The sequence below is a fragment of the Mastacembelus armatus genome, chromosome 1 (assembly GCF_900324485.2).
Source record: "Mastacembelus armatus chromosome 1, fMasArm1.2, whole genome shotgun sequence".
Lineage (NCBI taxonomy): Eukaryota > Metazoa > Chordata > Actinopteri > Synbranchiformes > Mastacembelidae > Mastacembelus > Mastacembelus armatus.
Window position 1 is genome coordinate 13951256 of NC_046633.1, and position 20694 is coordinate 13971949.

General features: G+C 38.8%; 1 protein-coding gene across 2 annotated transcripts in view; it reads right to left on the reverse strand.

Moving 5' to 3' along the window:
* sorcs3a (sortilin related VPS10 domain containing receptor 3a) overlaps window positions 1–20694 on the reverse strand; it is a 197720-nt gene that overhangs the window by 63092 nt on the left and 113934 nt on the right. For both annotated transcript variants that reach the window (XM_026303245.1, XM_026303244.1), the window contains one exon: window positions 8886–9044. In XM_026303245.1, coding sequence (XP_026159030.1) covers window positions 8886–9044 — 159 coding nt within the window. The remainder of the gene's footprint in view (window positions 1–8885; window positions 9045–20694) is intronic.

Below are 20694 nucleotides of genomic sequence, written 5' to 3' on the forward strand. Positions count from 1 at the left end.
ACTGCAATGCCAAAATGAAAAACTCAAAAAGTCACCCTAGCTGCATCTTCAGGCCAGAAGGAGATTTGAAAAACTCAAATCCAATTTCAGCATTTTTCTTCTATCTAACCAAGGTTCTTCAGTTTAGAGCCATGTTTAGCAGGTTTATAAGTTAATCAACATTAATGTTGCTAAAATGTGATCTAAATGTAATGCTGTGTAAATAAAACATAATGATGCAACACTATTAAGTTTAGACATTTGGCAACATTGGAGAGTTGAATGTGCCACGCTCTGCAGCCTTCTCAAAATGGCGTCCACAGGATGCCTTTTAATAACAGATACAACCTGTTCCCTGTACAGGGGCTACTACAGTGGAAAGAGGTATTGCAAGTACCCTGATTACATAGTACCATGTGTGAGGAGAAGCACTAACTGAATGACAAATTCAGGGACGTCAAGTGTGTTTATTTGCTGCTGAGGCCACAGTTAAAATATGAAACACACACGGAGTTATTTGCTAAACTTTAACAAGAAAAAAAAAAAAAAACAGCAATCACACCAATATTTTATTTTAAGTTAATTTTTTACTATTTTGCTGCTTCCTGTTTTGATTTTTGCATATGTACTTTTAACTTGTCTTTTATTTCTGTAAAGCACTTTGAATTATTCTGTGTATGAACTGTGCTATACTAAAAAACTTGCCTTGCCTTACCAATATATTATGAGCTACAGGAGCCAGGTAGAGCAAGAGGAACACAACAAGACTGACATATTGTTAGAGCATAACATTACACCAGTGGTAATGGCATTACAGGGCTGTGAGTTGATAAGTAGTGACGGATATATAAATATAAACTGCGCTTCATTACAAGTAAAAGCTGTGCACTGAAAATGTCATTAAAGACATACACAGTATATCGCCTGACACCACTGTACCCCTGTGTAAAACATATATTAGCTGAAAAAAAAAAGCAGCAAGTACATAAATTGACCTTCAGTTAAGACCGCTTTGCTTGGACTTGATTAGAGTAACTCCATTGTTCTAGCTACTCTCCTGAGCTGTGAATGTAAGTAAACCAATAATATATTCCAGTGACTACACAAATGGATTCAAAGTAAAATCATCTATTTTTAATCCTGTGTGTATTCCACCATGCAGGGCTGACTTACAAAAGTAACAGGAGGTTTCGAGACGAGACGTTTCGAGGTTTGGTAAATAACATTTTGTGCCACCTTGCTGCCCTGTCTTACCATACAATGAGAGGTTCACTCATGAGATGCCACTGACTAAAATGAATGTCATAACTGCCTGTAGCCCAAAGACACACACCTTGGCTCCTCACTGAGAGAACAGTTCAGAGAAGACCCTGCATCCATCCTGCTGCCAGCTGCCATAGAGACAAACAGAGTGAATGATATAGTGTCATATCTCTTAACAGAACACGGCAAACTGTTAAAGTGTTTTCCCTTACCTCAGCCAGTGAGTCAAGTGAGAAAAGGAGTTTCATTTTAAAAAGTAATTTTAACCAAATCTTCTTGGCTTAAATACAACATGAGTGCCCAGTTAGAAAAAAGGCAAAAGAGAAAAAAAAATGGATAAGCTTATATCTACTCATGTGTTTCTGCACCTACAGAATATGTCAGTGTCACCTCTATAAAAAAGTTATTAAATAAGAATTCAAGCATGATCCATCAATCATCATTTGCTCCCATTTATTGGTTCATTTCCTACCCTCTCTTCTTCTCAACGTTTCTGTCTACCAAACACACAAATACCTGCTAACAGCCCCATCACCTTCAGTCCCTTATCTCTATCGCTGGACCTGGCAGGTGTGCTTCTCTACTATGAACTACTAAAAGTGGACTGACAGGCCCACATAGCTGATGGACATCAGTGGCAATGTAAGAGACATGTTGTGGTTGTAGGTGAATTCTAAACACCCTCAAAAGGGCAAAGATGCTAGCCTTTACTTTTAAACCATCCGTGATAGAAGGATAAATCTTTCAACCAGTCTTTAGATGCATCACTTTATAATTAAAGTCAATATGCTAATTCCCCAGTCTTAAATGCAGCATGGGGAGGTGAATCTGTTCACATTTACTCTGCCAGTTTGCTTCATCGACTACTTGCTGGATGGCATGACAACTTAATTGTCACAATTCCACTTTGGGACTTCCTGCCAGGGACCCTTACTTTGTAAGGACTTCCTCTTTCCTCTGCACTGGTCCCCGGCAGCTTCACGTTAATTAGCTGTAATCACCTTCACCTGAGTTCAATTACTTTTTGTTCATTCCCCTATATATGTGCCTTGTTTCCCTTTGTGGGTTATATATATATATATATATATACACATATATATTTTATATAAATATAAAATATTTTGTATTTTTCCTGAGCCCTGAGATACTCCAGGGAAATGAAGCCTTTTTCCCGTCCTGCATTTGGATCCTACGCCTCTCCTTTTCAGCACACCACCAACACGTAACAATAATAAACTGCCGATTATATGAAGGTAAGCATTTTTTGCTTCATTTGTAGCAGAACAATGAATGTCTTCCATGTCTCAAATTGAATTGGTTATTTTCATGGTTAGGATTTAGGGTTAGAAGATAGCGAGTTACGGAGTAGATTGACATTTAATTCTTGACCTTGGAAAAGTTCCTCTACTTTCTACAGTCATAAAGAATGGACCTTAATTTTTAAGCCAGCGTGAAGAGGTGAATAGGACTGGAAGTACGGTTCTATGACAACTGCACAAACTGGAATTGCTGATGTCATAGAATCAGAAATTGAAGTTATATCGACCTTGGGCTGTTTTATCAGCACTGCCCTTCAGGTCAACAATCAACTGTCCCCATATTCTTTATTGTAATGTTCACAGTTTTAATACTAGCTTTGACATGTGATGCCATATAACACACAACACAAAAGCCAATAAACCACAACCCACATAATATAATATATAGTGTGTAGTGTAAAAATTTCCCTAATAAACTGGTGATTAATAAAATTACTTCTAAAGTGCAGGGGCCCTTATATAGTCCAGGCTTACACATCTGCTATTACAAAAATCAATGTTTTTGCTCAATTTTACAATAAAAGGATTTAGTAAACTAATATGCAAAATGACCACAGAGTGGCAGCTCATCCCTAACTGCTGTTTTAACAGTGGAGTGACAGTACATAACAAGTTACTCCATCTGTTCTGTCTGCCTCTCCTTGCCATGCAGCCATCACTGCTTCACTGTATCAATAATTACCCTTTTAATTTCAGGGCTCCTTTCCTTGTTTTTTTTTTTTTTCTTGTCAGATGCAAAAAACCAAAATCAAACATTTCCGGATGAACAAAGGCTCCAGTGTAACTCCTTACTATCTCACTCTTTTTCAAGTTCAAATTGAAAAGTTTTTGCATGTGCTTACTCATTTGCACCTCCCACACTGCTATTCCCTGTAGCTTACTGTAGGCTCATAATGAAGTTTTTTTTTACATTTGATTTTGTTCTCTGTTTGATAATGAATATGCAGTTTATACAAAAAATATGAATATGACCCAGACTAATCTGCCAATACTTTAATTTCTTCTCAATACTAAGCGTTTTTCCCCCTACTGTCTACAATTAATCTGCCAAAGACAGTCCTCTCTGTGATTATTTAGTCATGCTTTATTGGATTTACTGTTTTACTCAGAACCATCCATCACCTAAAAAAATGACATTAATCCTTCCATCTGTAGCGATCTGCCAGCTCAGTGCCATAGAGAGCTTAGGTTCACTCCCGTATGTGCCCCTGTTCAAACACAGTAATATACAATAACACCAATCTGTAAGTAAGTAATCTGCTGGAAGAATTTGTCAAAAATAAAAACTTTGTAGGCAAGTTCCTCTCGAATTTAGTAATCTAATGCCACAAGCAGGTCAAAGTTTTTAGTATCATGAAAATTATTCACACCTAAACTTTCATGGTTTATGCTCAACAGATAATAAACACTAATAATTTGCTGATCCTGTGAATTTTCTTCGAGTGTCGCCGTGAAATTGTTAAATGTATTGACAGTCTTAAAAAGCAGGATATACATTTTTTCCTCGCCAAGTACAATAACGTTTGTGACCACAAAACTTTCGGTCAATATTAAAACTGTCCAATGCTTTGGTTTATGACTTTTACATGTTAATTATTAGCTAGCAAACTAATAAGTTACACTAAGATTATGATCATGATAAACATTATACCTGCTAAACATGTCAATATACTGGCATCATTAACATCAACGTACTGCTATGCATGGCTGTAGACCTTATACTATACAAAGATGCTATCAAGTTTAATTATGCTGCTGCACCAGTTTTGACTTTTTTTTTTTTTTTTTTTTTTAAGTCTATCTCATTTTATGAAAGGGGACTACTAACTCACTGCAGCAGTTTTTAATAAAAGCATGAAGGCTATGGAGGCTCACAGTGATGTTAATAAAGATATAAAGATTTATGACAAATAGTACCTAGAAAAAGATTCCACTCTGTCATAGGTCGAAAATTCATCAGAGTGGAAACAGCTTTTTGATTACAGTGTACTGAATAAAGTATCTATCTATCTACTGCACTGTATTGTCTCTGACACATAAGTTGGATGAATTAATCACTACACAGTCAATTACGGAGCCATGGCCTTGTCCTACAAGTTTGCTGAGGCATATTCATTGCTGTAATAGAAAACTATTGTTTACAAATCACTACACTTCCTTTGTAAACTGTATGAAGGAAAATGTTTTATTACTACAAATCTGCCAACACCATCTGATATATTGTAGTTTTCATGTGAGCTAAAGGTCATAAAGGTCTCTCATGAATAATGAGTGAAAATAAAAAAGCTTTTCTCTAAAAAGAAAAAAATAAGGATTTTAATCAAGATGCCCCAACACCCAGTCTACTGGGAGCTAAGGTGGTTCATGGTGAATAAAATGAGTCAACTCCAAAATATTCTGTGTCTGGAGCTTCTTCACTGTGCTGTTCTTATTTGTCAGGCTGTTTACATAACTCACTCACTTGACAGCAGCAACATTGGTTTTATTCTCGGAAGCCAACTTGGGACTACTTTAGTGAGTAATTGTCTCCACAAATCCTCATCGTCAAGAGATAAGAGCCTGAAAAGGTCACTAAGAGTTCTATACCTGAAAAATATCTGCATTTAGTCCAGGAGGGCACTGACCTGGATGTTATTTTTTTTTAAAAGTCAAAGAAAATTAAGAATTACAACAAATATTTTACTCCACCCTGTTTACTATTTATGCTGACATGAAGTCTGATGTGTCACTAAAGAGTTTCAATGCTGCCTCAAAGTTACATCCTCGGGGCTGCACTTAACCACAGTTAAGCACCAACTTACAGCTGATTAAATTCAGAGTGACCCTGTCTAAAAACTATTAGCTGAAAAAGAGCATATTAAAGCTTCTCGCTCCTGGCCAGATGAAGTGTTGAGGCTGTGAGCGAAATCAGGTCAAATTAAGCAACTAGTAATAACTGTGTAAACCTCTTTTAACAAACTAGATGAAGAACATATTCCTTATTTGTGACAACAGCCCCAGGGAGGTGGTTGCATTATGCAGATGACACATTCTGAAGGGGAATGAAAATGGGTCTAGCAGAGGAGGTAATCATGCCTGGGCCGTTTACTTTGGATGCCAAGGTGTCCTAGTGATGATGCACGTTATAGCCACATTAATCATTTCTTCATAATACCTGTAATCATCATTGCACACACTGAACCCTGCCACTGTATTAATGTTGAGTTGCCAAATCCAAGACTCATCTGCCTCATTCTACTTGAACTTTCTAGTCTGCTGCTTGATGTATTTCCCACCTTCATGACTGAGATGTATTTAATCAGTGAGATCAATAGCTGTTACTGCCATTGATCTTGTGAGTCTATTTTATGGGTAAGGCAGACACACCCCATATTTTGTAGATGCTGTAATGTTTATAGATAACCTAAACTGATAATAGTTGGTTTTAATTAACATTGGAAAAGACCGGTTTTGAAAGACTGTTAACAGAAATGACTGATGAATACTTTTGACTCCTTGCAATCCATCAAAATAATTTCAAGTTTTGCCTAGAGTCTTGGCTGAAGATTGACATAACCTCTTTCAACTACACTCCTACCCACACGTCACAGAGATGCAAACTTCTTAAACCTGGCTACTGTTTTCATCTTAAGACTTGCTACTTGAAATAGTAGCAGCAATATTTTCATGCAGAGTTAAAATGCTGGAACAAAATAGTGGAGCTTAAAATAGTTTTAATCCTTGTGAGGTTTTTTTTTTTTTTTTTTTTTTGATTTCCACGACTCAATAGTTAAACTGAAAACAAGAGGTGAACATAAGACTTTAGGGAGGTAAGGTTGCAAAGCAAAAAGTACTTGCTTCCCAATTAGCAAGAACTGTAAGATATTCTAAATTCCAGGTGAACAATAAAACTGCTGAGTTCATTATTGTATGCCTGTGTGAATGTATTTAAATATTTTCTGGTTCACCTTTATTTCAGAACTACATTTTTGATATTATGATTCCTTTCTGCCAAATAAAACCCTGGCACTAACTTGCAGTGATAGCCGCTTCACAGCTTTGTCATTGACATTTTTGATACACCACCACGGTTCACAATCATCACCCTCAAGCGCCAGGTCTCCCATGTAGAGTGATCACTTTGGCTGTTGGGTCAGAGTCCCTGACCTTAATGGCAGACCTGTGCTGGCTACAATCTTGGAGCAGTGTAATGATTGTGCACAGAGCTCCAGACTGTGTGAAGGTGACACCAAGGTGAAAACAAGCAAGGAAAAAGAGAAGTGAAGTATCACTTTAAGGGTCTGATGTTGCTTTTGGCTAATGCAATGAACAATATAGAATGCACAACAGTACAGAAATAGCTAGGAGAACAAAATTGCTATCACCCTTACCTTTACGTACAGTTCATTCAACAATATATGCATTTCCACAGTATTGTTTCTTTTAGTACAACACAGTGGTGCTACAACTCCCACTTCATTGCTCCAAGCTTCTCTTTTTTTAACAGAAATGCAGTTTTGATTTTTCATGAAGTCACAATTATACTCCTAGTAAAGTATTTCACAATAAAAAAACAAGGTGTGCAAAACCCCAAATATTCCCAGTGGTTTTCTTAAATGAATCAATGAATGTGACACAAATTATGATTAAAAAAGCATTGTTTAGTTGGTTTACCTCCACAAACATACACACATGGACAAAATTGTTGGTACCCTTCCATTAAAGAAACTGAAAAAGGTAATAATAAATGAAAAATTTACTGAAAATAAACTAATGAAAATTAAACATTGCTTTTGGATTTTGGGTCAACAAGAATAAAAAAAAAATCAAACTAATCCAACTGGCCTGGATTGATTTCAGTAACTCTGAATGAGACTTCTGCACCTGTTGACAGGTATTTTGGCCCATTCCTTGTGAGCAAACTGCTCCAGCTCTCTCAGGTTTAGAGGGTGCATTCTCCAGGCTGTAAGTTTCAGCTCTTTTCACAGATGTTCATTAGATCAGGGATTATTGAAAGCCACTCAGAATGATGAGTGGGTGTTTTTAGCTGTGTGTTTTGGGTCATTATCCTGTTGGAGGACCCAAGGCCTATGACTGAGACCAAGCCTTCTGACACTGGGCAACACATTTCGCTCCAGAATGCCTTGAGATTTCATTGTATCCTGCACAGATTCAAGACACCCTGTGCCAGATGCAGCGAAGTAGCCCCAGAACATAACCAATCGTCTTGGGGGTAGGCACAGTGTTCTTTTCTTTGTATGCTTCATTTTTGCATCTGTGAACATAGAGCTGATGTGACTTGCCAAAAAGCTCCAGGTTTGTCTCATCTGTCCAAAGGACATTCTTCCAGAGGCTTTCTGGCTTGTCAATATGCATTTTGGCAAATTCCATCCATTATCTATTCCTGTTATTCCTAACGAGGGTCACAGGGATCTGCTGGAGCCCATCCCAGCTGTCTTTGGGTGAAAGGCAGGGGTACACCCTGGACAGGTCACCAGTCCATCACAGGACCACATAGAGACAAACAACCTCACACACTCACACTCACTCCTATGGGCAATTTAGAGTCACCAATCAACCTGACATGCATGTTTTTGGACTGTGGGAGGAAACCGGAGTACCTGGAGAAAACCCACACAAGCGCGAGGAGAACATGCGAACTCACAGAAAGGACCCCAACTGGAGGACCCAAGGCCCTTCTTGTTGTGAGGCTACAGTGCTACTACTAAACTACTAAACCACTGTACTGCCCTTGGCAAATTCCAGTCTCGCTTTTTTATGATTTACTTTTAACAGTCGAGTCCTCCTTGGTTGTCTTCCATTAAGTCCATTTTGACTAAAACAGTGACAGACAGTGTCTAACATTATCTAACACTAATGTATCCTGACCTTTGAGTTATTACTTTTCTCCATTCCAAGTTATTTCAGTGACAATTGTGGGATTCTCTTTCTTTAATGGAAGGGTACCAACAATTTTGTCTACATGTGTATCTACTCATTCTACTGTAATTAAGTGAATCCAGTTATAGCCCTAAAGACCAGGTCCTTACTTCTCAGTGCAGGCCTTCAATGTAGAACAGTGGAGAAAATGTTTAAATTCCATTAACAGGAAAAAAAAACATTTGAGTCAGCCATTTACCAGTGTGCATGGCAGTAGATCAGAAAAATTCAAAGTTTCCTAATAAATGTGATAATATATAGTTACATAATGATGTGGTGCTGTGGTGGTTGTGCAAGTCTCATATGTAGACATAGCTTCAGGTATATATCATTACACCACTATTTTAAAATTGAACTAGATTCATTCTTAGAATGAATAAATGACAACATCAAGTACAATCTCACCTTCTGATCGTGGCTGTAGGCTAAGGCCCAGTCCTCTTCGGTGGGGTGGAATAAAAGGCTAAGGATGTAGAAAGTGAGGCGGTACTTCTGGTAACTGGCTCCCTCATCAGAGCTGATAAGCACACTGCTCTCAAACTCTGGATCTGTCAACACCATAATCTGAGAAGAGAGAGACAAGAAAGGGTAGGAAGAGTAGGAGAGTGTGCGCAAATGCAAGGAGAGGTTGAGATTTTGAAAATGGGAGAAGAAAGGATTTGAAAGATGAGTTTTAAGTAAAGAAGTGGAAAAACAGAGATGAGAAAAGGTAGAAGAGAGATGTTACAGGCAGGAGCAGAGTCAGCAGAAAAGGCCTAGCTTTGGCACACATCAGACTTATGCTTGGCAAAAAACACCACTATATTTCTAACTTCATTTCATGTGAGTGACTCTTGTGCTTTAGTTACCATAGCTCTCTGGCTTTTCCTGTGCACTCTGAGATGAAAACCTAGAGATTTCAACATCTCACTCGAAAATAAGGTGAAAATTGTTCACAGGAACATTTAGAAAGCGTAAATAAACCACTGCAGACGAAAAAGTATACACTAAACACAGGTGGGGTGAAAAATCATGAAATGATTTGTGCTAATATAACCTATAGATAATGTATAATAAAAGGTGATGTAGTTACAATTAAGTGCTATACAAACACAGGATTAAGCAGCCATGCATAAATCTCCAAATCCATCCATCCATCATCTATACCTGCTTATTCCTAACCAGGGTCACATGGATCTGCTGGAGCCTATCCCAGCTCTCTTTGGGTGAAAGGCAGGGGTACACCCTGGACAGGTCACCAGTCCATCACAGGGCCACATATAGACACACAAAGACAAACAACCACACACACTCACACTCACTTCTATGGGCAATTTAGAGTCACCAATCAACCTGACATACATGTTTTTGGACTGTGGGTGGAAACCAGAGTACCTGGAGAAAACCCACATAAGCACAGGAAGAACATGCAAACTCCACACAGAAAGGTCCCTGACTGGTTGCGATCCTGGGCCCTTCTTGCTGTGAGGCAACAATGCTAAACCACCATGCTGCCCTCTAATCGCCATATACACTATTCTATTTTTTTTCTTTTAGCTAGTCTTTTAGCATGCCATTTTGTAGCATTTCTTTTTCCAATAGAATTCTAATTTCAAATTTAACAGCACCAGAGTGGCAGAAGTCCTAATTTCATGCTTGGAATATTTCTGCCAGAGCTATCATAGTTATTACCGAATTCAATAAGAACAGGCATTCCACAGTGCATATTTTTTCAGTTAATGAGTCTTTGTGAAAACAGATAAAATGGTCACAATTCCTACTTGACTAAAGAAGAGGTGATTGAATAGGTGTATATTATAACACAATTATATAGTAGTTTTGTTCTAAATCAGACTCCTCTATTGAATACACATCTTCATGTTAAAAGTTTATAAACTTCCAAATGTTAGAAAAAAAGTTATTATCAACAAATTTAACTGCATATGTTGCAACTGGACCTCACTCCAGACATCAGAAAACAACTGTTGTTTGTTCTAATTAATTTTTATGTTGCTCTTCCAGGGTGATATATTTTACTGGTGCTCTAAACATAAATGACAATGTCTTATTTGTTCTCACATGCAGTCCATGCATCTAACAATGTTTTGTAATTGGATGCCTTATCAGCAGCATGATGGTCATATTTAGTTGTTTTCACAAGACCACTGTGAATCACCAATAAAAAGTAATCCATTTTATGATGTGAAAGTGCTTTAAAGTTTCATCAGCTTTTCGCACAAAAATGAATTAGGGATAGAGAAAAGGTTTGGATTGGGTTAAAACGGGGCCGAATCTAGGCATGGGCAGGGGTGGACTTAGCCCTCCCAAACGTCAGTCTTGCCCACCCGATTAGAATTTAGTGAAAGACAGAACTTATCTGTGAGTTTTTACGGTTTCTACTTTGGTAAAGGCAATCTAAAGTGGGCAGCATGTTAAGAAGTTTGAGGGATGGCTGTAGATTGCCCCAACCAATTTAAAAAAAACGCAGTATTTTCTCTGTTTTTATTGGCTGAAAGCTGGTCTCCACACTCGCGACTTGCCTTCAGCGCAGAGAAGCAGATTCAGTTTCTGACAGACAAGAACACGAGCGATAACAAGCAGGAGTATTTGTGTGCAATGCATAGATATTTGGTGCCTATAAGGAAGCCTGTTAGTGGCTCCGGCAGCCGCAATGCTGCTACTGTTGTTTCACAAACTCCATCTTCCCCACCTCCCCCTTCAGAAATAAATCCGTTTCCCTCCACCTCAGCCACCCAAATTCACGCTGCCGGTGGCAGCAAAATACTGGACCTAAATTTACACACACCATCCCAGCCAGTATTAAATAGCTACCCCAATCGTATATTTGGATCCATATTGCAGTCATTTAATTAATGCTGGGTGGCACCGTTCGCATCCATGGCTTGAATACAGCGTTGTGGGACACATGCTTCTGTTTCCCTTGTCATAGGTTTGGTGTTGCTAATGAGAGAGATGTCGTTTTTACCTCACATGGTTATACCAATTGGAAAGCAGCATTGGAACTCTATTTTTACATAAACGAGGGATTAAAATTTGTCAGAACCTCTAGTCAATTACATATGTTTAGTAATCTATTCAGAATCATGGAAGCATTGCAATGAGTGTTAAATAAATAAGTAAATACATAAACTAGGGCTGTCAAAATTACTGCGTTAATGCGTTAACACAAACTCATTTTAACGGCACTAATTTTAATAATGCGCGATTAACGCAGCACACATTTCCTGTTTGACCCATGGCCTAGCCCGTAGTAGGAGAAATCGAAAATGCAGCCATAGACAGTAAAGAGTGCAGCAGCAAACAGAAATGGGGAAAGAAAAAAGTCTTCTGAATGGTTAATTCATTTACAATATGATGTCTAATGGTTCTGTCTACAAGACAAAAGTTGTCTGTGTTCATTGTCGATGTGAATTAAGTTGCTTTGTCTGTTTGAGCAACTGGCCCAGTGCAAAGAAATAATGGGAAATTGTGGGTTTTTTTATGTTCTTTTTTCCATGTGTTTAAAGTTCTTTGAAAAACATATCAACCGTCTTTGAAACATGTCTATGTTGTTTGACCCTAAGTTTTCACTAATAATAAACATACATTTGTATAATAAAGGGATAATTTGTCCCTGCCAATGTTTGATAAAAACTTTTACAAGTATTAATTTAAGGTACATTTAGAACAGATAAAAATGTGCGATTAATCACAAGTTAACTTATGACAATCATGCGATTAATCATGATTTTAATCGATTGAGAGCCCTAAAATAAATAAATAAATAATTATTCTGAATTTATCTCAATAATTGCCCACCCAGGATATCTTCCAGCCCACCCTTCCACAGCTGGCAAGAACCAGCCCTGGGTTAAAATATCGTAAAATCTACTTAAATGCTGTTTTTCTTTCAGAATTAGAATGATTCCATTAAATGTGAATGGAAAAAATGTGATGTAACTCATAAATACTATAAAGTAAAAAACTGCATAAACAGTAAGAATGGCTGTGCAGGTAACAGGTAAAATTAACAGGTTATTGGTCTTTTGGAGACTATATAGGGACAAACTTGAAAAACTATAACATGTAATACGTAAGTGAGTAGCTAACTCAGTGGGTTCATCAAAGTCCCAACCCCCCCCACACACACACACTAAAAATTGCAGTGTAAGGTGATGATTGTGTTTGTCACTATGAATAAACCCCTTCATGAAATGCTCAGTCATTTATTCCTCACAAATTAAAAGAAAAAAATGGACTGATGAAACTTTAAATATTTATCTGTATGGGCTCTTTCATCCTGCTTAAACTATAAAACCCATCCATCTACAAGGATAGTGTAGTGGAATCGTGGGTAGTGACTGCGCTCCTGGCCCAGATGGCTGTGTTTTCTCTCGTCAATTCAGTCTGAATTGGAGAAACAGCAGCACATTTGTCACTGACAGAAGTGCTAGCCTTCTTTCCAGACTTTAACCAGGAACCCTCCCTGGTGGTGATTTAGATAAATTGTTTTTCATTAAGAACCAATAAACAGGCAGCACATACTCAACCTGGATTTCTCATTGGCCAGGCTCACCGATCTTGCCATTCATTACCTGTCACTGTATAATGCCAAGGTCTCCTGATATCTGCTAGTGTCTTTGGGGCTTGTCAGAGGTAATTCAGCAGTAATCATATTCTGTAATATTATAGTAAGTATCATAGTCTATTATGAATGGGAAATTACATTTTGCTCTGCCTTATTTTGAGTCAACTGTCAGGAATTTCAGTTAAATAAAAAAGAAGAAATGCCTTCAAGCGATGTATGAACATATTGTAAATGTCATATTAAAATCTACCCTTGCTTTAAAGGCCTTTAATGAGTGATGAGTATTAATTTATATATTTTTATTCTCTCCATGTGACTACAGCCCTCTAATGCAGTTCTTTTAGCTCATCTTTTCCTAAGCATTGATTTAGCAAAGCTCATTGTGTGCTCTTTTAACACTGGGAACAGGGCCAAGAAAGTACTGTCACATTCACATTACTCATTTACTGCCATGTAAGTGTAGAAACATTATTCCCCTACAGTACGTTATACAATATCGTAATGAGCCAATTTCTGTTTGTCACCTCTGCCATTAGAACCTGCAACCAATGTAAAGCCAATACAATGGTAGGAACAGGCGCAGTGGACATTTTCTCTCCTGCCTACTAACACCTTCAAACAATAATTGCTCACTTCCAAAATCACAGTGAGCAATAACATTACCAAGGAGTGATTAAGATTTCCCTCACAGCAACCACGTGGCCTTTGTGAGAAAGCAGGTGAGTGAGTAGAGTAGCAATACTAAATCAATAGAGGTTAGACGGATAACCTTTGTGTTTTATCAGCCTGTTGCTGATCTCTGCATAAGCTGGAGCTCAGAGATAGATGCCAGCAGTTGTCGGATCTTGGGGTAAGTGGAGGTATGGATCAGACACAGAGAAAAAATAGGCACCTTGCAGTAAATGAATTACATCACACCAGATCAGTTGAACTTAGTCTGTCTTTGACAAGACGTTTAAACAAAGTGTTGTCTCCACAATACACTCACTAACAATAGATCAGGACTTAATCACCCACATTTAGCTATCATGTTTTCTCTGTCTTGCATCATCAGTGACATTTAACTATGCAGAGAATACATGCTTTTATTTTTAAATTGACCTCATCTTCCACCCATTCAAACTGACCATTCAAGGTACAGTACTGGGCACAGACTGAGTTAGGAAAAAGACATAAAAAAAAAAAAAAATGCTGAGGCGTCATTTTCAGAAGCTTTGCACTAAATGTGACTAATATCATTCAAAACTTTAATGTGATATTATAAAAGGCCACAGCTTCAACATATTTCTTGGGCATTGTAAGAGAAACGTATACTTCTAGATTCACTATGGAAACACCAATTCCTTTATTGTTATTTCAAAGAGCTGCAGGGGATTATGTCTTACAGTGAGTGATTAGGCATCCAGTGTCCATTTAATCTGTTACAACACAGGAGGTTACTAAATGAAGCCACTGAGATGCAAAGAGGCAACAGGAGTGTAACCCGCATAGAGGCAAACATTCATCTGTGGAATGGCACATCGAAATAATTAGATCAGAGACAAGGTGTGGAGGGGGAATTGACCAATGAGCAGAGCCAGAGGTTAAATATTACAGTAAACTATTCTCATGTTGCCAGCATTGACTTGCACAGTAGCAATACAATTAAATTGTGTTATATCCCATAGATCAGTTGAGAAAATATGAATATATTTTATTGAAACTGATCTCTGAAATGTTTTTTTCCCTCTGGGTGTGATTTACATCCTGTATATTGTGGGATGATAAATTCTCTTTCTCCCCCAGTGGGTGTAAAGTTGATCCAATCTGAAATAACAAAAAAAGTATATGACATCTGCAACAGAGAGAATCTCCTGCTATGCCCTTCATGTGGAATTAAATGTTCTCCACACAAAAAAGGCAGGAGAAGTGAGTCATGAGGAGTAATCAGCACTGACTATAATCTGTTCTTTGCCCTGATGAGGTTTAGCTCAACAGTCCTGGGATCCTATTAACTCCAGCACCATGCAAACATATTCAGGGTCAGTACCTTGGCTCAGCTTTGGAAAAGTGAGGCTGATGAACTCGAGGACCTCAACAATTTCGAGCATGTCCTTGTCACACACAGGAGTCATGCTTTATTTCTTCTAAGACTGCTGATGTCATGCTTTTTTTTTTTTAGTTAGCATGTGTCTTACCAGGCAGGACAACCTAAACTAAATAACTTTTTGGTTTTACAAGTTTTGCAGCACCTTCAATATTACAGAGAAATTTTCAACTCTATGGTTTAAGTTTCATAAGTCTGTGAATGTGAGAGGACTCCTGTCTTTATTGCCTTTTTCTAGAATAAAGTAATTCTAAGCATACTAAAACACTCAATACACTCTTTGATATCTAAACAGCATATAAATAAAAATGCACATTATTAATAAGTGCCAGTTAAGGCTATTGGTATGTTTATATAAATAATGTATTGCATGATGATATGAAAACAAAGATGAAATCAGCTCTAACATTTACTCATTTACTAATCCCTTTATAATGCACACTGTGTAGCTCACTTGATTGTGAGCAGTAAATTCAGATTTCAGACATTCTAATCAATGACATTTTGCAAGCATTTTAGGTTCATGTGGAATTTTTAATTGTAGCATTCCAAGACTACTGCAAACTGGCAAACACACTTCACTCTGCACTATGTAGTGAATAGTGAGTGAATAGAGTAATTTCAGACCCAGTATGACAATATTTAAGGGGTTTCTCATAATGATGCACCTCTCCCGCTGCTCTCGTAGCGTAATTTTTTGTCCCAGTGGGTCCCAGTAATTTCCCATCCATTTTAATAGATTGTTTAAAAACACTGTCATTAGACAACCTGAATTTATAGAATGGAAGTGTAAGCAAACATGGTTTCCTGTTGAGGTTTTATGTGTTAACCTCTTGTTTCACCATTTAGGCATTGCTTGCTAAAAGTATAGTAGAGAAGCATCAAAAGGTGACCAGAAACTTCACTCAGAAAAGGAGGTAAACAGTGTTATCAATCTTACATAAGATAACATGTAGCACCAGTACCTAACATCAGCTACAGACTGGTCATAGATCAGACCATTTAAGACAGTCACAGGTATTAGGTGTGCTGAACTCTGTTTTATCATTTAAGAACTTAACTTTAAATTTACAATACTCTGAAAAGAATATATATATATATATAGGGCTGGGTATCGAATTTGATACTTTTTAAGCACCGACCAAATTGCCTCGATACTATTGAGTATCAAAAAATGTCTTTTTGTTTGGTACCAAATTTCGATAGCTAAGGGTTTAATCTCGTCAGTTTAATCCCGTCAGTGAGCCAAGCCAATAAGCATGCAGCATGCTTGACATGCCTAAATAAAATGCTGGTGATTGGCTGTAGCGAGGCATCAAGGAAAAACACTAGTTTACACCGGTTACGCCCAGAGACGCGGTTCACACGTGAGGCTGTTGTGTGTAATCATTCTAACCCCGAAGTGTTTAACACAATGTGGAAAAGGTCGAAAGTGTGGCTGCATTTCACCAAGTTCGACGACAACAGTGCACGATGCAACATTTGCAACAGAAAATAATTGCTGCCAACACCGGCAACACGTCAAATCTGATGAAGCACTTAATCGTGCACGGAATAAACATAAGAGCAGAAAGTTGCTACATCTTTGACTGCAAGAAGACCGAGCAGATGCGGTCATCCTCTCTGTTTTACTGCCCTGGAGCCTGCTTCGACATGCCCACCACACGAGCCACACTTACCTTACCACACTTACCTGTCGGAGTCCCACGCCACTAGGACTCCGACAGGTAAGCTTAACTTTTAGCAAACAAAATCGGCTAACTTGTAGTGCTGCATGCTTGTGATCTATTTAAGTTAGCGCTTCTTTCTGTGCACGGTGACTTCGTACTAACGTTATACAGTGCTCTCCACCATTATTGGCACCCCTGATTAAGATTGGATTTTTAAGGAGAGTATTTAAATCTGTATAAAAGAAGTCAACAACCTGAAAAAAATAAACCCAAGTTTCTCTGAGGTAATGCGTAATGTACTTTTGTTTAAAATGTATTTCTTTAATTTGGTATCGAAAAAAGTATCATTCAGGAACCGGTATCGAAGTCAAGGTATCGATATCGGAAATCTTTGAGCTCTATATATATATATATATATATATATATATATATATATATATATATATATATATATATATATGTTTAAAAACTTCCTTTCTCACTCCTACGGTTGGTGTGTGTGTATTCCTCAATGTCGGGTCCTCTACCAGAGGCCTGGGCATTTGAGAGTCCTTCACAGTATCTTAGCTGTTCCTAGCACTGAGCTCTTCTGAACTGAGAGCTCTGATGTTGTTCCTGGGATCTGTTGGAGCCACTCTCCCATTTTGGGGGTCACAGCCCCGAGGGTGCCGATTACCACGGGGACCACTGTTGCCTTCACCTTCCACATCTTTTCTAGCTCTTCTTTCAGCCCTTGGTATTTCTCAAGCTTCTCATGTTCCTTCTTTCTGATGTTGCTATCACTTGCAATTGCTACATCTACCACTATGGCCTTCTTCTGCTGTTTGTCCACCATTACTATGTCTGGTTGGTTAGCCATCACCTGTTTGTCGGTCTGTATCTGGAAGTTCTACAGGATCTTAGCTTAGTTATTCTATGCCAGCCACTTGATTATGGCGTTCCCTGTATGCCCTGCCTCCTGGATTGTCTCAGGGGCATCTTTGCACAGCCTGCACCTGGGGTCCTGCCTGGTGTGGGAGACCCCAGCCTCTATCAATCTTGTGCTCGGGGCCTGTTCTTGTGCTGCTACAATTAGCGCCTCTGTGCTGTCTTTCAGTCCAGCTTTTTCCAGCCACTGGTAGGACTTTTCGATATTAGCGTCTTTTTCTATCTATCGGTGGTACATACCGTGCAGGGCCAGCCATGATGGTTCTTGCTCCTCTTCCTCTGCATTGGACTTCTGTTGCCTGAGATATTCAAGTACCCCATCACTCGGGCCATCTTCCTGATGTATTCATGGATATTTGTTGTTTGCTGCTCGGATGGTGGCTCTGACGCTCACCAGTCCTTGGCCTCCTTCCTTCCTCTTAGTGTACAGTCTCAGGGTGCTGGATGTGGGGTGAAACCCTCCATGCATTGTGAGGAGCTTCCTTGTTTGGACATCAGTGGCCTCCTCTTTTGGCTAGCTTATTAAGTCAGGTATCTGATGACTGGCAGGGTGTAGGTGATGATGGCTTGGACCTTGTTCTTCCCATTTAGGTGACTTCTTAGGACTTGTCTTACTCTCTGTAGGTATTTGGCTGTGGCAGCTTTCCTTGCAGCTTCTTCTTGGTTCCCATTTGCCTGTGGGATTCCAAGGTACTTGTAGTTCTGATAGTTGGCTAACTTCTCTCCGTGTTGCCCTTATTTTGTATACTGCTCCTTAATGGTGGTGTTTATTTTGTGGCCAAGCATCTCAAGGATCACTGTTGCCATGGTGTATATCAGCTTGTTGATCACAGTAGGGTTTGTTCGTAATGCTGCATTCACATCTACTACACTTTCAGAGGGTACTTCAATTAGTCTTGGTAACTGGCTACAGAGGTTCCAGGTGTCCATCTTACTTCCCCCCGACCTTGCATCCTGGCTCCCCCTTGCCGTAGCATTTGTGTTGTATCTCTTCAATCTCAAGTTGTGATAGCAGCTGCCGTTTGCAGATGTTGGGACAATGAGCTACTATATATATATATATATATATATATATATATATATATATATATATATATATATATATATGTATAAATTCTCAAATAGAAGTAGTAATAATAAAAGTAAGTCTAAAATAAAATCTGAGTAAAAAAATGAGCAAAACTATCTGTGAAAAAAAATCTGTACCAGAATACAGCAACACTTCCTGCATCTACAGTGGGTACGGAAAGTATTCAGACCCCTTTAAATTTTTCACTCTTTGTGTCATTGCAGCCATTTGCCAAAATCAAAAAAGTTCATTTTATTTCTCATTAATGTACACTCAGCACCCCATCTTGACAGAAAAAAAACAAATGTAGAAATTTTTTGCAAATTTATTAAAAACGAAAAACTGAAATATCACATGGTCATAAGTATTCAGACCCTGTGCTCAGTATTGAGTAAAAGCACCCTTTTGAGCTAGTACAGCCATGAGTCTTCTTGGGAATGATGCAACAAGTTTTTCACACCTGGATTTGGGGATCCTCTGCCATTCTTCCTTGCAGATCCTCTCCAATTCTGTCAGGTTGGATGGTGAACGTTGGTGAACAGCCATTTTCAGGTCTCTCCAGAGATGCTCAATTGGGTTTAGCTCAGGGTTCTGGCTGGGCCAGTCAAGAACGGTCACAGAGTTGTTCCGAAGCCACTCCTTTGTTATTTTAGCTGTGTGCTTAGGGTCATTGTCCTGTTGAAAGGTGAACCTTCGGCCCAGTCTGAGGTCCTGAGCACTCTGGAAGAGGTTTTCTTCCAGGATATCTCTGTACTTGACCGCATTCATCTTTCCTTCAATTGCAACCAGTCGTCCTGTCCCTGCAGCTAAAAAACACCCCCACAACATGATGCTCCTACCACCATGTTTCACTGTAGGGATTGTATTGGGCAGGTGATGAGCAGTGCCTGGTTTTCTCCACACATGCCGCTTAGAATTAACGCCAAAAAGTTCAATCTTGGTCTCATCAGACCAGAGAATCTTATTTCTCATAGTCTGGGAGTCCTTCATGTGTTTTTGGCAAATCTATGCGGGCTTTCATGTGTCTTTCACTGAGGAGAGGCTTCCGTCGGGCCACTCTGCCATAAAGCCCCGACTGGTGGAGGGCTGCAGTGATAGTTGACTTTGTGGAACTTTCTCCCATCTCCCTACTGCATCTCTGGAGCTCAGCCACAGTGATCTTTGGGTTCTTCTTTACCTCTCTCACCAAGGCTCTTCTCCCACGATTGCTCAGTTTGACTGGACGGCCAGGTCTAGGAAGAGTTCTGGTCGTCCCAAACTTTTTCCATTTGAGGATTATGGAGGCCACTGTGCTCTTAGGAACCTTGAGTGCTGCAAAAATTCTTTTGTAACCCTGGCCAGATCTGTGCCTTGCCACAATTCTGTCTCTGAGCTCCTTGGGCAGTTCCTTCGACCTCATGATTCTCATTTGCTCTGACATGCACTGTGAGCTGTAAGGTCTTATATGGACAGGTGTGTGCATTTCCTAATCAAGTCCAATCAGTTTAATTAAACACAGCTGGACTCCAATGAAGGAGCAGAACCATCTCAAGGAGGATCAGAAGAAATGGACAGCATGTGAGTTAAATATGAGTGTCACTGCAAAGGGTTTGAATACTTATGACCATGTGATATTTCAGTTTTTGTTTTTTAATAAATTTGCAAAAATGTCTACATTTCTGGTTTTTTCTGTCAAGATGGGGTGCTGAGTGTACATTAATGAGAAATAAAATGAACTTTTTTGATTTTGGCGAATGGCTGCAATGACACAAAGAGTGAAAAATTTAAAGGGGTCTGAATACTTTCCGTACCCACTGTACATCTACTTATTTTTATTTTTGTTATTGATTAGTCAAGGCCCCTGTGCGAAATTATAACTTTCATGCAAAGGCACAATATGGATCCAACCAAATTTA